General features: G+C 43.4%; 2 protein-coding genes across 2 annotated transcripts; both read right to left on the reverse strand.

The window, feature by feature from the left end:
* Positions 1-1,520: 1,520 nt before the first annotated feature.
* LOC124112694 (ras-related protein Rap-2a-like) lies at positions 1,521-2,373 on the reverse strand. The gene is made up of 2 exons (XM_046472823.2): positions 1,764-2,373; positions 1,521-1,555 (listed from the first exon to the last, which is right to left on the reverse strand). Exons 1-2 carry the CDS (start codon positions 2,371-2,373, stop codon positions 1,521-1,523), a joined length of 645 nt encoding a protein of 214 aa, XP_046328779.2.
* A 12,484-nt stretch (positions 2,374-14,857) lies between these two features.
* On the reverse strand, positions 14,858-15,493 carry LOC124112698 (ras-related protein Rap-2a-like). Its single transcript, XM_046472828.2, has one exon. The coding sequence runs from the start codon at positions 15,491-15,493 to the stop codon at positions 14,858-14,860; it is 636 nt and encodes a 211-aa protein (XP_046328784.2).
* Positions 15,494-15,916: the final 423 nt, after the last annotated feature.

The raw sequence follows: 15,916 nt of genomic DNA on the forward strand, positions 1-15,916 counted from the left end.
GCGAAGCTTGTACGTATATTTACCTTATTCCAAGTATGCTGCCGTTGCGTTATTTATTCTATCTGAATATGTACCGAAACATTTTCCATGTACGAAGCAAGAATCGCGTATACAGACTCTTTGATAAATGTGTTCAGTAAATAACATCTCTGTTGTTACATGTTGTTTCCGAGGTTGGAGGGATGGTCGGGTAGCCTTGTGGTTGAAGTGTTAGCCGGGTTCGATTCCTGATATGAGTGCAATGTGTTAAGCAAATTTCTTGTGTAACCCGCCGTGATATTGCTTGAATATTGCTAAAAGCGGCGTAAAACCATACTCACTCACTACCAGGTTGACCATGCTTGTCGTAAGAGGCGACTAACGGGATCGGTTGGTCAGGCTTGCTGACTTGGTTGATGCATGTTATCGTATCCCAACTGCGTTGATGGATGCTCATGATGTCAATCACTGGATTGTCTGGTCCAGACACGATTATTTACAGACCGCCGTCATACAGCTGGAATATTGCTGAGTGCGGCGTTAAACAAGCGATCGAGTATCCATACAACAAGAGGAAGGTGACGCAAGTTTTTTGCCTTTCCCACCTGGGCGAAATCCGTAAATATGGGTATTGTGCTGCTCAACATAAAAACATAGTCACGGCGAAGGTGAGGTGAGGTGAGTTGAGGTGAGTTGAGGTGAGGTGAGGTGAGGTAAGGTGAGGTGAGGGGAGGTGAGGTGAGGGGAGGTGATCGGCTGTAGGCCTATCATATATATACTGCTCAACAGAAGTTAAGTGTGTGAGTTGGTTTGAAAACTGCTTTAACATATTCCAGTTATATCACGGCGTGTCATGTGCAGATCTCAGAAGTTTTATACTTTGGTGAAAACCACGAGCACGAAAATTGCCCTCGGCCAAAATATTTCTTTTGTAGCTGACCCAGTATAAATGATAAAATACCACAAAGCTCAAGCTGAAACTCAGGGACGTCAGTCCATCAGCAGATTCATCCATCCAGAGATGAACGGATCGCGACTATCCGGTGAAACAGATTCCATTTGTCTTAAAAGGCGTACTGAAAAATCAGTGATAATACAAAAAGTTCGGGAATACGGTGACGTGAAGTGAAATGGGGTTTAACGTCGCGTCCAAGATTATTGCACTTATATACCGACGTGTATGTACGTGTGTGTGTGTGTGTGGCTGCTTGTATGCCGATTCATAGTGCAAGCTCACTGAGATACCATGACGCAGTTTAACATGAATACCCCACTCAGACTCAGTATACTAACTCCGAGCCGACCAGTCCTTGTTTTAGCCCCTTAATGCCGAGCGCCAGACAGGGTCACAACAAGTACCATCTTTTAACGTCTTTTGGTATGACGCGGCCGGGGATCGAACCCCGGACCTTCCGCTCTACGGGCGGACGCTCTACCGCTAGACCACGGAGGCGTTCTTCGGGAATATGGTAAGCATGTCCTGACATACCGGTAGCACCCACACTCCCTCAATAGCATAAATAATGTATGCGTTTGCTGACTCACACCACACAGCCCTTCTTCTGCCAAGCGACAGCTGCACATAAAATTAATCAGATAATCAGGTGATGGACCAAAAATCCAGTTACACGATATCGTATGTACTGAAAAGACACAACAAAATTATAGTAATAGATTTATTAAGTTGATTATCAAGTCACACAGCATTAAGTATTTCAGTATGCACCAAAATAAGAATTTATTCAACATATGAGATAACTATGCAACAGAACTTCGTATCTCACCAATGGACCTAAGTTTTCGCTTCACGCGTCCAGGGAAGGTAAACCTTCGCGTTTCCCCTTGTTTATGGGAGCTTAGTTCGACCTTAATCTTTGCCAGTTTGAGCAGCTTCTGAAACACCCGTGTGACACTGCTGTGGTCCTTGCCACAAGCCTCAACGTACTTGGTGTTCCATTCTTTCTTGGCAAAACGTTCAGCACCAGTTTGCCCCGTGATTCTTTTATTATCCTCAATGTCAGTCTTGTTTCCTACCAAAAGGATCGGAACTTTCTTCTTCCTCTTGATACGAAGGATATCCTCCCTGATCATGGCTGTTGTCTCAAACGAGCATTCATCTTCCAAAGAGAATACAAGAATAAATGCATCACCCGACTCAATTGCAATCCTTCTTCTTGCCCCAAAGCAGTATCCACCTGGAGTGTCCACGATCTCGAGGGAGACTTGGCGTCCTTCCTTACCGATCAAAGTTGTCTGTTGTTCCAGCTCGATGGTGAACCAGTGTAACTCAATGAACTTCCGGTGCAGGAACTGGGAGATGATGGTGCTCTTCCCAACTCCAGGAGCACCCAGGACAACGATCTTGAAGGTTTGGTTGGAATGAGCAGCTGCCATGGCCGAGACTATAGCTACAAAGCGTTCTTGTACTATTATAGAACTACCAGGAGCTTCTGTTCCGAGTCCAGGAACCAAATTAATCGAATGGATGCTTCTACAGAGATAACATTGCATAGAGTGTTGTCGGCTTTTATAGGGAGCTTTTACAGTTGGAGACTGTTTCATATCTATTTTGGGCAAACCCCACTGTTCGTAATGCCAAATACATATTTGAAGCATGGAGGGCATCGGAGAGGATTGTGATTTTTCACACCTCCAAATGTGCTGACGTTCTTTCTCCACCAATGGGCAACGCTTGAGACAGTCCGTGCGTCACTCCTTTCCAATTTTCGCCATCTGTGGCCATCTGTGTCCGCGGTGTTCTCCTGTCTGACATCAGTAATATCTGGTTGATCCCATGGCAACCAGCTACCATCGATACAAAATTATCAAGGGGAAGGTGATGTTTACTTCAACCTATCTCGAAAAATTTCCATCTTGTGCATTGCACGTTTCAGCACCACTTCAATTACCATCCAACAGAGTTCAAACGAATTTCTAAATAACAAGGAGCCATGGGTGAACTTTGAATGAGGACCCTATGTCGAAAATATAAACGGAAATGCTAGAAAAAATGCGTCTTGCCCATTTAAGAAAAAGGACAAACATTTTTACAGACTGTTGCTATTGATCTAACTATCTGTGGTTTAAAATATACTGAACAGCAAAAGAAACATCACCCAAGTAACATTGCATGAAAAGTTGTCAGTTAGATATCTGGGTTATTTTATCAAAGTTTCTAAAATTTAACATTACCTTGTCCGGGGAAATGAAATTTCATGATAACACATGTGATAACACATTGCTGTATCTCAAAAGCAGATGGCAGAGAGAGAAAGAGTCTGGCGACATCGTGGGGAACGTCATTCGGATGCTTGTGTTGTTGAAAGAGACTCGTGGGGTGGTCCTAGACTAACATTTAGTCTCTGAAATCTTATATTACACAATATCCTTCTTAACTCTAAAAATAAAATGAAAATTCCCTATGCTAGCTTGTGCTGCTAGACTTGTTTTTGCATTTCTAGATTATTTGTTTTTCATAAAATAAATATATTCCACGGTCATGGTGCAGGACTAGGGTGGTCCGAGCATCATGGTGTGGGGTGGAATTGGTCTTGCACAGAGGGTCGGCCCCGTGATCTTCCAGTAACGGTCAAGTCTTGAGACCACACGCCATACCTCATTTGGCATGTCGCCGCAACCACGAATTTCAGCATGATGACGCCCGTAATGCGAGAGCAACAAGAGACTTCCTGCAGCAGAATGGAATCAGAACCATACAGTGGCCTGCCCTCAGTCCCGATTGAAATCCTATTGAGCACCTGTGGGACGAGATTCAAAGACGACTGAATGGCGTCTGACAATCGCTGACAACTGCAGCTGAACTGCGTCAGGCGTTCCTCAGAGTGTGGGCTCAAGTACCTATTGCTTTCATCAACCGCCTCATCCATTCCATGTATCGACGTTGCACGGCAGTCATCAATGCACATGCAGACTCAGGAGATACTGACATGTGATGCCATTTTCTCAGAGAATGGTGTTGTGTTTCATTTTAAGAATATTTGACCCTTTCATTTTAACCTTGATGATCAGTTTTGCCAAGTTCTTTTTAATATGTCACAAAGTATGTTTACAGTGTTTGGACAAATAATGTTTCTTATATATCTATCCATGGTGACGTTTCTTTTGCGGTTCAGAATATTTTAGTCACAGGAAGTCCAATCGACAAATTTACATTAGAAAAAATCGAACGAAAACAGCATGTTCAGATTTAGAACAGTGAGGGAAGTTTGAAATGGACTATAGAAATATGCGCATGTGACTCCATAATAATAATACTCATTGTTCTCGGTACCTTAGGTTTGGTACCTCCCAGTCCAGGATTACAACCCTTCTGACAACCTGGGTAATGCAGGAGGCTGCAGTGTTTGGGAGTATTCACATTCTCCGAAAAGGTTCTGGGTGGGTTTGACCAGGCAGCGCTTCCTGGGAGAAGTCCCATTCGCTGTCTGGGCTGTGTGTTTTGGGGGCAAGGGCCCTGAGCTGATGATGAGCCTAACCAACCTGACCTGGTTACTGATCACCCAAACCTTCCTTGCTGAATTTCTGTATTTTAATCTGTACATCATCATCATCATCATCATCATCATCATCAGGGGGCACGGGTGTCCAAGTCGTCTAAAGCGCCGCGATTCGCTGTGCAGAGTTGCGCCCTTGGGCACGCCAGAAACCTATGATTGTGAGTTCGAATCCCGGTTCGCCCCAATTATGTGTCTAGGTTTGTCAGCACCATACCAGTGCTCGTGGGTTTCACCGAAGTGGTAAACGTCTAAGACCTGCAACACTTCAGGCTTTCCTCCCACATTAAGCTGACACGCCGCGATATAACTGGAATACTGTTAAAAGCGGCGTTAAACCAAACATAATAATAATAATTTCCGATGATGCATGTTGCATGACACTTGCATAGACAAAGCCATAATACACGACACTGAGTCTGTAGTAGGAAATGATTACAAGTCCTTCACTCTTGAGAGAGAAACTATTAGTAGTTTAGATAGGATGTATCACCGAACTACCGAAAGGATTTACCCGGACTTTCATACCAACAAGTCTACTGTTTGATAAATATAACAAAGAATTTAGAGGTTGTCCAAAGACAAACGGGACTTTATTATCATATGGAAATGAATAGTTTTCATAGACTGGTTGGAACAGCACCTACTGCCCAGTCCGAACAACCCCGGTGTCACTGTCATGGATACCCCCAGTGATCAGAACGTGCGGGAACCAGATACTGTCGTGCCAACCATGAGTAGTCTGAAGACCACGCAGGAATATCTGATGTCTTGCAATGTCCACTTCAGACCATCTGAAACGAAAGTTCAACTCATGGAGAAAATTCGCCTGAATAAGAAACCAGTAAAGTATAAGACAGTTGTCCTTGGGGCACAACACGGTCAAGTTGTCTTATGTACGCCAGTCAGACGTTGTGGGCTCAGTCCTATTTATCCTATCTGGGCAAACTGTGAAGGGTTCATGGCAAAGACATAAAGCAACATTCAAACTCACACATGTCAAAGGGTTGATCAACGCAGGCTTTGCTAGAATTACACCAGCGATAGGCTGAAAATCACGTTTTGAGTGAGTGAGTTGGGTTTAACGCCACGTTTAACAGTATTCCAGTTATATCGTGGCGTGTCAGCTTAATATGGGAGGAAAGCCTGAAGTGATGCAGGTCTCAGACGTTTACCACTTCGGTGAAACCCACGAGCACTGGTATGGTGGTGACAAACCTAGAAACATGATCGGGGCGAACCGGGATTCGAACCCATAATCAAATGTTTCTGGCATGCCCAAGGGATGCAACTCTCCACCGCGAATTGCGGCGCCTTAGACGACTGAGCCACCGGTGCCCCCCACGTTTTGAGAGTACGTCATTTTCGCCAAGGTGACGGAGCAGATGTCAACCTGTGTTGCACTAGTTATCACACCAATTTGTAATGATATTCCAGATTCAGGGTCATAACAATCAGCAGTGCAGGTGTGTCGGGGCCGTGTAATAAACTAAAAACACTCTCTAAGTGCTTTATTCGTTATATTTAACGAGCAAAACGATGGTTATACAATAATCAACGACACTAACAATTGAGTGAGTGAGTGAGTTGGGTTAACGTTTAACGCCGCTTTTAGCAATATTCAAGCAACATCACGGCGTGTCAGCTTAATGTGGGAGGAAAGCCCAGAGTGATACAGGTCTCAGGCGGATGCTTGTGTTGTTGAAAGAGACTCGTGGGGTGGTCCCAGCATCATGGTGTGGGGTGGAATTGGTCTTGCACAGGGGGACCGCCCTGTGGTCTTCCAGAACATCGGTCCAGGGACAGGCAATGGTGTCACAGCAGCTCGGTACTTTGATCAAGTCTTGAGATCACACGCCAAACCTCATTTGGCACGTCGCCGCAACCACGAGTTTCAGCATGATAACGCCCGTAATGCGAGAGCAACAAGAGACTTCCTGCAGCAGAATGGCATCAGAACCATGCAGTGGTCTGCCCTCAGTCCCGATTGAAATCCTATTGAGCAACTGTGGGACGAGATTCAAAGACGACTGAATGGCGTCCGACAATGGCTGATAACTGCAGCTGAACTGCGTCAGGCGTTCCTCAGCGTGTGGGCTCAAGTGCCTATTGCTTTCATCAACCGCCTCATCCATTCCATGTATCGACGTTGCACGGCAGTCATGAATGCACATGCGGACTCAAGAGATACTGACTTGTGATGCCATTTTCTCAGAGACTGGTGTTGTGTTTCATTTTAAGAACGTTTGACACTTTAATTTTAACCTTGATGATCAGTTTTGCCAAGTTTCCTCTTTTTAATATGTCACAAAGTATGTTTACAGTGTTTGGACAAATAATGTTTCTTATATATCTATCCATGGTGACGTTTCTTTTGCGGTTCAGAATATTTTAGTCACAGGAAGTCTAATACACAAATTCAGATTTAGAACAGTGAGGGGAGTTTGAAATGGACTATAGAAATATGCGCATGTGACTCCGTAATGATAATACTCGTTGTTCTCGGTACCTTAGGTTTGGTACCTCCCAGTCTGTTGACTGGCATTGGGAGAGTACCCGGGTTTGCTACCAGGGATACAGCCATTCTGACAACCTGGGCAATGCAGAAGGCTGCAGTGTTGGGGAGTATTCACATTCTCCGAAAAAGTCTGGGTGGGTTTGACCAGGCAGCGCTTCCTGGGAGAAGTCCCATTCGCTGTCTGGCATGGGCTGCGTGTTTTGGGGGCAAGGGCCCTGAGCTGATGATGAAACCTAACCAGCCTGACCTGGTTACTGATCACCTAAACCTTCCCTGCTGCATTTCTGTATTTTAATCTGTACATCATCATCAACATCATCATCATCATCATCATCATCATCATCCTCATCATCATCATCATCATCATCATCATCAGGGGGCACGATTGTCCCAGTCGTCTAAGGTGCCGCAATTCGCTGTGCAGAGTTGCGCCCTTGGGCACGCCAGAAACCTATGATTGTGAGTTCGAATCCCGGTTCGCCCCAATTATGTTTCTAGGTTCGTAAGCACCATACCCGTGCACGTGGGTTTCACCGAAGTGGTAAATGTCTAAGACCTGCATCACTTCGGGCTTTCCTCCCACATTAAGCTGACACGCCGCGATATAACTGGAAAACTGTTAAAAGCGGCGTTAAACCAAACATAATAATAATAATTTCCGATGATGCATGTTGCATGACACTTGCATAGACATAGCCATAGTACACGACACTGAGTCTGTAGTAGGAAATGATTACAAGTCCTTCACTCTTGATAGAGAAACTATTAGTAGTTTAGATAGGATGTATCACCGAACTACCGAACCGAATTACCCGGACTTTCATACCAACAAGTCTACTGTTCGATAAATATAACAAAGAATGTAGAGGCTGTCCAAAGACACACCCGGGACTTTATTATCATATGGAAATGAATAGTTTTCATAGACTGGTTGGAACAACAGCTACTGCCCAGTCCGAACAACCCCGGTGTCACTGTCATGGAGACCCCCAGTGATCATTACCCCCGGGAACCAGATACTGTCGTGCCAACCATGAGTAGTCTGAAGACAATGCAGGAATATCTGACGTCTTGCAATGTCCACTTCAGACCATCTGAAACGAAAAGTTGTCCTTGCGAGAGCAACAAGAGACTTCCTCCAGCAGAATGGCATCAGTACCATGCAGTGGCCTGCCCTCAGTCTCGATTGAGCAACTGTGGGACGAGATTCAAAGACGACTGAATGGCGTCCGACCAAGGCCGACAACTGCAGGTGAACTGCGTCAGGCGTTCCTCAGAGTGTGGGCTCAAGTGCCTATGGCCTTCATCAACCGCTTCATCCATTCCATGTATCGACTTTGCATGGCAGTCATCAATACACATGCGAACTCAAGAGATTCTGCCATTTTCTCAGAGACTAGTGTTGTGTTTCATTTTGAGAACATTTGACACTTTAATTTCAACCTTGATGATCAGTCTTGCCATGTTTATTTTTTTTAATATGCCTCAAAGTATGTTTGCAGTGTTTGGACAAATAAGGTTTTCTTATATAACTATCCATGGTGACGTTTCTTTTGCGGTTCAGAATATTTTAGTCACAGGAAGTCCAATCGATAAAATTTACATTAGAAAAAATCGAACGAAAACAGCAAGTTCAGATTTAGAACAGTGAGGGAAGTTTGAAACGGACTATAGAAATATGCGCATGTGACTCCATAATAATAATACTCATTGTTCTCTGTACCTTAGCTTTGGTACCTCCCAGTCTGTTGACTGGCATTGGGAGAGTACCCGGGTTTGTGAACTTTGTAATATTGAGGAAGACAAAAAATCTATAGATATTAACAACTTCTTTACTTTACTTAAATAGCGACGCTTTTGTATAGATCCTTGTTCCGTTGCCACGCAAAGCTGTTTGACAACAGTATGAGGATCTATACCGAAACGTCTCTATTACAGTATAATAAAGTTGGTATCCATAAATCTTTTGTCTACTTTGTCATCTGTCAACTTCTAAGAAATGCTATCAAACAATTCAACTTTGGGATGTATATACAACCAAGATGTACGTACGTTTGCATTGGGAACGTGATTATCACAATATGGTGATATTGTGTCACTCTTGATCATCGTACAGTTTGTCGATACAATATATTCATAATACATCTTAAATACCACCTGAAACTCATAATGGTAATGTTGATCAATGCAGCGAATAAATAATGTGGAGATGGCCGAAACAATGTTCATATCACATCTCGCAGACAGCGAATACAGTGTTTTTTTTGTTTTGTTTTTTTTGGTTTTTGTTGTTGTTGTTGTTTTTTTAAAATTTAATACAGTGTTTAATTCACGGGACAGATGCCAATTACAACGTATAACAGATAGTCGATACCACGTTTATCTCACAGAAGGTGTCTCCCTCTATTCTTGAGCAAACAAACATCAGCTGTGTCATCTCTTTTAAACAAAAATGACAAACCCGTTCGGCCTCGCAGTGATGTAACGTTCCCATCGCCACACCTTGGTTGTAGAGATCCAGGACCTGACTGTACGGCCCGTGAAGATCCGGGGTGGAATAGGTCTTCAGAAACCCATGCTTGCCGTAAATAGCGACTAACGGGATCGGTTGGTCAGGCACGCTGACTTGGCCGATGCATGTCATCGTATCCCAAATGCGTGGATCGATGCTCATGACGTCAGTCAATGGATTGTCTGGTCCAGACTCGACTATTTACAGACTGCCGTCATAAAGCTGGAATATTGCTGAGAGCGGCGTTAAACAAAAAATGAACAAACCACACGGCCACTGTAAGCCCTCCCGACCTTGGATAGATGCGGTGAGGTAAAATGGGTTTTAACGTCGCTTTCAAGATAATTGCACTTATATGGATGGTGTTGTTGACTTTAACTCAGATGAAATGACTGTCAGTATCCTTGATTCACCAATTACCGCAGACGAAATTTATGATTATATTTATAGATTACAAAACACGAAGGCACCTGGCGAGAATAATTTAATTCCGAAGTTTTTTAAGCATTCCATGGATGTATTGGTACCAAATACTGAATTGTTCTTTAACATATTATTTGATTCCTTTCATTGTCCAGATATTTTGAATACCAGCATCATATTAAGATTGTTTTATAAGGGCATCACTAAAGATTCAAACAGCAGAGGCGTATCTCTTTCAAGCACTTTTAGTAAGCTGTACACATCCATGCTAAGCAATAAGTTATCCTTTGGGGCTGAATCATACAAGAACTTTGTGGAGTCTCAGATTGGTTTTAGGTGAGTGAGTGATTGAGTGAGTGAGTGAGTTGGGTTTAACGCAGCTTTTAACATTATTCCAGTTATATCACGGCGTGTCAGCTTAATGTTGGAGGAAAGCCCGAAGTGACGCAGGTCTAAGACGTTTACCACTTCGGTGAAACCCACGAGCACAGGTGTGGTGCTGACAAACCTAGAAACATAATTGGGGCGAACCGGGTTTCGATCCCACAATCATAGGTTTCTGGCGTGCCCAAGGGATGCAACTCTGCACAGCGAATCGCGACGCCTTAGACGACTGGGCCACCCGTGCCCCCTTTGAAAGAATGGTACCGAGATATTTATAAGAACTTACACACTGACGTTTTTGACCCTTGTAATACCACTTTTCATATTTTGATAAAATACCCCCCATTTTTTAAATACCACTACCTTAGTTTTATCCAAGTTGACTGTTAGATGATAGTTACTACAAAAACTTTCCAGAGCTTTAATGCGTTTTTGAAGGCCATATACAGTATCAGCAATAAATGCAACATCATCAGCAAACAACAATGGAAAAATCTGTACAGTGTCAGGGTGTAGCTGTACACCTGGAGTTCATGTTGATTCTATATACAAAGCTAAGTCGTTTATAAAAATTGAAAATAAAAATGGACTCATTACGCAGCCTTGCCGAAGTCCTAGAGGGCAATCAAAACATTCTCTAAAACAATTTCTGATCTTAACACAGCTTTTAACACAGGAATAGATGGATTCTAATGCATTTAACATTTTTGGGGACTCACCTCTGGATTTAAGAACTAGCCATAGTTTAGATCTTTTTACAAAATCGAAAGCCTTTTTAAAGTCAACAAAAAGAACATATAATTTACCACGCTTCTCAGACAGATAATGCTGGATTACAGACTGCAGAATAAATATATTATCAATAGTACTATAACCTTTCCTAAAACCAGCTTGAGAGTCACAAATTTTATCATACGCATCAGACCAGAACGTAAGTCTTGAATTAAGTACAGATACATAAAGTTTACAAAAAGTGCTGAGCAAGGAGATACCACGGTAGTTATTGGGGTTTGAGTAATCGCCCTTCTTATGCAGAGGTATGATAACACCAGTACACCACGACTCGGGAAACGAACCATTTTCATGTTAAACAAGGTTGTTAGGTATGGTACCTAACTATAGAAGATGGTGTAGATCACTTGATGCTTTGAAAAATTCAGAAATAAGAGAATCATTTCCTGGCGACTTACAGTTTTTTAATTGATTGATAGCTTGCAACACTTCGTCTTCAGTTATACGGCTGTCAAGGATAGAACATGTGTCATCATCAAAAGGATAATCTACACCATCTTCTATCGTATCATGAAAGAAAACGGTATGCATATCTTGGAATAAGTTTTTAAAATGTCACCAGTCACTAATAGGGATAGACGATTCCCTTTCTTCAACACCAGTGTATTTTCTTAACATTTCCCAAAATGTTTTGCAGTTATTGATACTGGATGAAAGTCTGTCACGAATCAAATCATTAAAAGCTCTTACCTAACACCTTACGATATCCTTATATGTTTTACGCTGCAGTGAATAGGCTTGTAACGAAACATTATCCTTTTTCCTATTAAAAACATCTAGTAGTTGGAAGGCTTCTCTTCTGTGATAATCGCATTCTTTATCAAACCACGGCCTGTCGCGTCCATGACGCTGAACAATCATACGCTTTGTAAAATCATCAAACAAATGCTTAATTTCATCACATGAGACATTTTCTCTTAACCGATCACCAAAGTTATCACGCCAAGTATACTTAATACAAACTTCCGGCTTCAAATTCTCACCCGATATAGCATTGTCAATTTCAGTATCACGTGACTGAAAGGTACAATTGATTGGCGCGTGCGGAGACTCGATCCTAGATCCGATGTTAAAATTCTTACACAATGTAAACAAATCACATGTTAATGTCTTCAGTGAAAGTACCTACCCTTCAAGACTTAGTCACTTGTGTCTACAGAGCCTGCGCCTTAGATCGTCATGTATATGAATAGCTTGTCCTATTGTGTGAATATACCGTTTTCATTTTTGTATTCACTTTGATGTACCATGGGCCTATGGCCTACACTAGCCACTGAATAAATAAAATATGCTATATATGACACCACATGACCATGTTTCTGTGCTACTGCTTTGGAAGTGCATAGAGTAATATAGCGCCGTCCATGCACGCGTCGGACCGCCTCCGTGGTCTAATGGTAGAGCCTCCGCCCGGAGAGCGGAAGGTCCGGGGTTCAGTCCCCATCCGCGTCATACCAAAAGACGTTAAAAGATGGTACGTGTTGTTATCCTGTCTGGCGCCTGGCATTAAGGGGCCAAAACAAGGACTGGTCGGCTCGGAGTCAGTATACTGTGTCTGAGTGGGGTATTCATGTTAAACAGCGGCATGGTATCTCAGTGTGCTAGCACTATAAATCGGCATCAGTCCGGACTAGTACAAGCAGCCACACACACACATACACGTGCATGCACGTCGCTATATAAGTGCAATAATCTTGGATGCGACGTTAAACCCCATGTCACCTCACCTCACCCTGCACCCGACCATGCACGCATGCTTGTACTAGTCAGGACTAGTGATGATTTTATAGTGCTAGCCTATTGAGATACCATGTCGCAGTTAAAAATGGATACCCCACTCAGACACAGGGTACTGGCTCGGATACGACGAGTCATTATCATATCCCTTTAATGTTGAGTGCCAAGCAGGGAAACAACAAGTACCATCTTTTAACGTCTTTTGATTCGACACGGTCGGGCATCGATCCACCAACGTTTAGCTCCCCAGGCAGACGCTCTATCCACTACAATACAAAGGTATAGCAGGGCGAAGCTTGTACGTATATTTACCTTATTCCAAGTATGCTGCCGTTGGGTTGTTTATTCTATCTGAATATGTACCAAAACGTTTTCCATGTACGAAGCAAGAATCGCGTATACAGACTCTTTGATAAATGTGTTCAGTAAATAACATCTCTGTTGTTACATGTTGTTTCCCAGGTTGGAGGGATGGTCGGGTAGCCTTGTGGTTGAAGTGTTAGCCGGGTTCGATTCCTGATATGAGTGCAATGTGTAAAGCCAATTTCTTGTGTAACCCGCCGTGATATTGCTTGAATATTGCTAAAAGCGGCGTATTAACCATACTCACTCACTACCAGGTTGACCATGCTTGTCGTAAGAGGCGACTAACGGGATCGGTTGGTCAGGCTTGCTGACTTGGTTGATGCATGTTATCGTATCCAAACTGCGTTGATGGATGCTCATGATGTCAATCACTGGATTGTCTGGTCCAGACTCGATTATTTACAGACCGCCGTCATACAGCTGGAATATTGCTGAGAGCGGCGTTAAACAAGCGATCGAGTATCCATACAACAAGAGGAAGGTGATGCAAGTTTTATGCCTTTCCCACCTGGGCGAAATCCGTGAACATGGGTATTGTGCTGCTCAACATAAAAACATAGTCACGGCGAAGGTGAGGTGAGGTGAGGTGAGGTGAGGTGAGGTGAGGTGAGGTGAGGTGAGGTGAGGTGCGGTGAGGTGAGGTGAGGTGATCAGCTGTAGGCCTATCTTATATATACTTCTCAACAGAAGTTAAGTGTGTGAGTTGGTTTGAACGCTGCTTTAACATATTCCAGTTATATCACGGCGTGTCATGTGCAGATCTCAGAAGTTTTATACTTTGGTGAAAACCACGAGCACGAAAATGGCCCTCGGCCAAAATATTTCTTTTGTAGCTGACTCAGTATAAATGATAAAATACCACAAAGCTCAAGCTGAAACTCAGGGACGTCAGTCCATCAGCAGATTCATCCATCCAGAGATGAACGGATTCCATTTGTCGTAAAAGGCGTACTGAAAAATCAGTGATAATACAAAAAGTTCGGGAATACGGTGACGTGAAGTGAAATGGGGTTTAACGTCGCGTCCAAGATTATTGCACTTATATACCGACGTGTATGTACGTGTGTGTATGTGTGTGGCTGCTTGTATGCCGATTCATAGTGCAAGCTCACTGACATACCATGCCGCAGTTTAACATGAATACCCCACTCAGACTCAGTATACTGACTCCGAGCCGACCAGTCACTGTTTTAGCCCCTTAATGCCGAGCGCCAGACAGGTTCACAACAAGTACCATCTTTTAACGTCTTTTGGTATGACGCGGCCGGGGATCGTACCCCGGACCTTCCGCTCTACGGGCGGACGCTCTACCGCTAGACCACGGAGGCGTTCTTCGGGAATATGGTAAGCATGTCCTGACCTACCGGTAGCACCCACACTCCCTCAATACCATAAATAATGTATGCGTTTGCTGACTCTCACCACACAGCCCTTCTTCTGCCAAGCGACAGCTGCACATAAAATAATCAGATAATCAGGTGATGGACCAAAAATCCAGTCACACGATATCGCATGTACTGAAAAGACACAACAAAATTATAGTAATAGATTTATTAAGTTGATTATCAAGTCATACAGCATTAAGTATTTAATTATGCACCAAAATAACAATTTATTCAACATATGAAATAACTATGCAACAGAACTTCGTATCTCACCAATGGACCTAAGTTTTCGCTTCACGCGTCCAGGGAAGGTAAACCTTCGCGTTTCCCCTTGTTCATGGGAGCTTAGTTCGACCTTAATCTTTGCCAGTTTGAGCAACTTCTGAAACACCCGTGTGACACTGCTGTGGTCCTTGCCACAAGCCTCAACGTACTTGGTGTTCCATTCTTTCTTGGCAAAACGTTCAGCACCAGTTTGCCCCGTGATTCTTTTATCATCCTCAATGTCAGTCTTGTTTCCTACCAAAAGGATCGGAACTTTCTTCTTCCTCTTGATACGAAGGATATCCTCCCTGATCATGGCTGTTGTCTCAAACGAGCATTCATCTTCCAAAGAGAATACAAGAATAAATGCATCACCCGACTCAATAGCAATCCTTCTTCTTGCCCCAAAGCAGTATCCAACTGGAGTGTCCACGATCTCGAGGGAGACTTGTCGTTCTTCCTTACCGATCAAAATTGTCTGTTGTTCCAGCTCGATGGTGAACCAGTGTAACTCAATGAACTTCCGGTGCAGGAACTGGGAGATGATGGTGCTCTTCCCAACTCCGGGAGCACCCAGGACAACGATCTTGAAGGTTTGGTTGGAATGAGCAGCTGTCATTGCCGAGACTATAGCTACAAAGCGTTCTTGTACTATTATAGAACTACCAGGAGCTTCTGTTCCGAGTCCAGGAACCAAACTAATCGAATGGATGCTTCTACAGAGATAACGTTGCATAGAGTGTTGTCGGCTTTTATAGGGAGCTTTTACAGTTGGAGACTGTTTCATATCTATTTTGGGCAAACCCCACTGTTCGTAATGCCAAATACATATTTGAAGCATGGAGGGCATCGGAGAGGATTGTGATTTTTCACACCTCCAAATGTGCTGACGTTCTTTCTCCACCAATGGGCAACGCTTGAGACAGTCCTTGCGTCACTCCTTTCCAATTTTCGCCATCTGTGGCCATCTGTGTCCGCGGTGTTCTCCTGTCTGAAATCAGTAATATCTGGTTGATCCCATGGCAACCAGCTACCATCGATA

Source organism: Haliotis rufescens, unplaced genomic scaffold (assembly GCF_023055435.1).
Source record: "Haliotis rufescens isolate VD_foot unplaced genomic scaffold, xgHalRufe1.0.p SCAF_105, whole genome shotgun sequence".
In the NCBI taxonomy this organism is placed as follows: Eukaryota; Metazoa; Mollusca; class Gastropoda; order Lepetellida; family Haliotidae; genus Haliotis; species Haliotis rufescens.

Coding starts and splice junctions, on each gene's coding strand:
- LOC124112698 (XM_046472828.2), bottom strand. CDS start 15,493: ATGACAGCTGCTCATTCCAACCAAACCTTCAAGATCGTTGTCCTGGGT.
- LOC124112694 (XM_046472823.2), bottom strand. CDS start 2,373: ATGGCAGCTGCTCATTCCAACCAAACCTTCAAGATCGTTGTCCTGGGT. Junction 1,556..1,763: donor GCGAAAACTTAGGTCCATTG/GTGAGATACGAA, acceptor TTTTATGTGCAG/CTGTCGCTTGGCAGAAGAAG.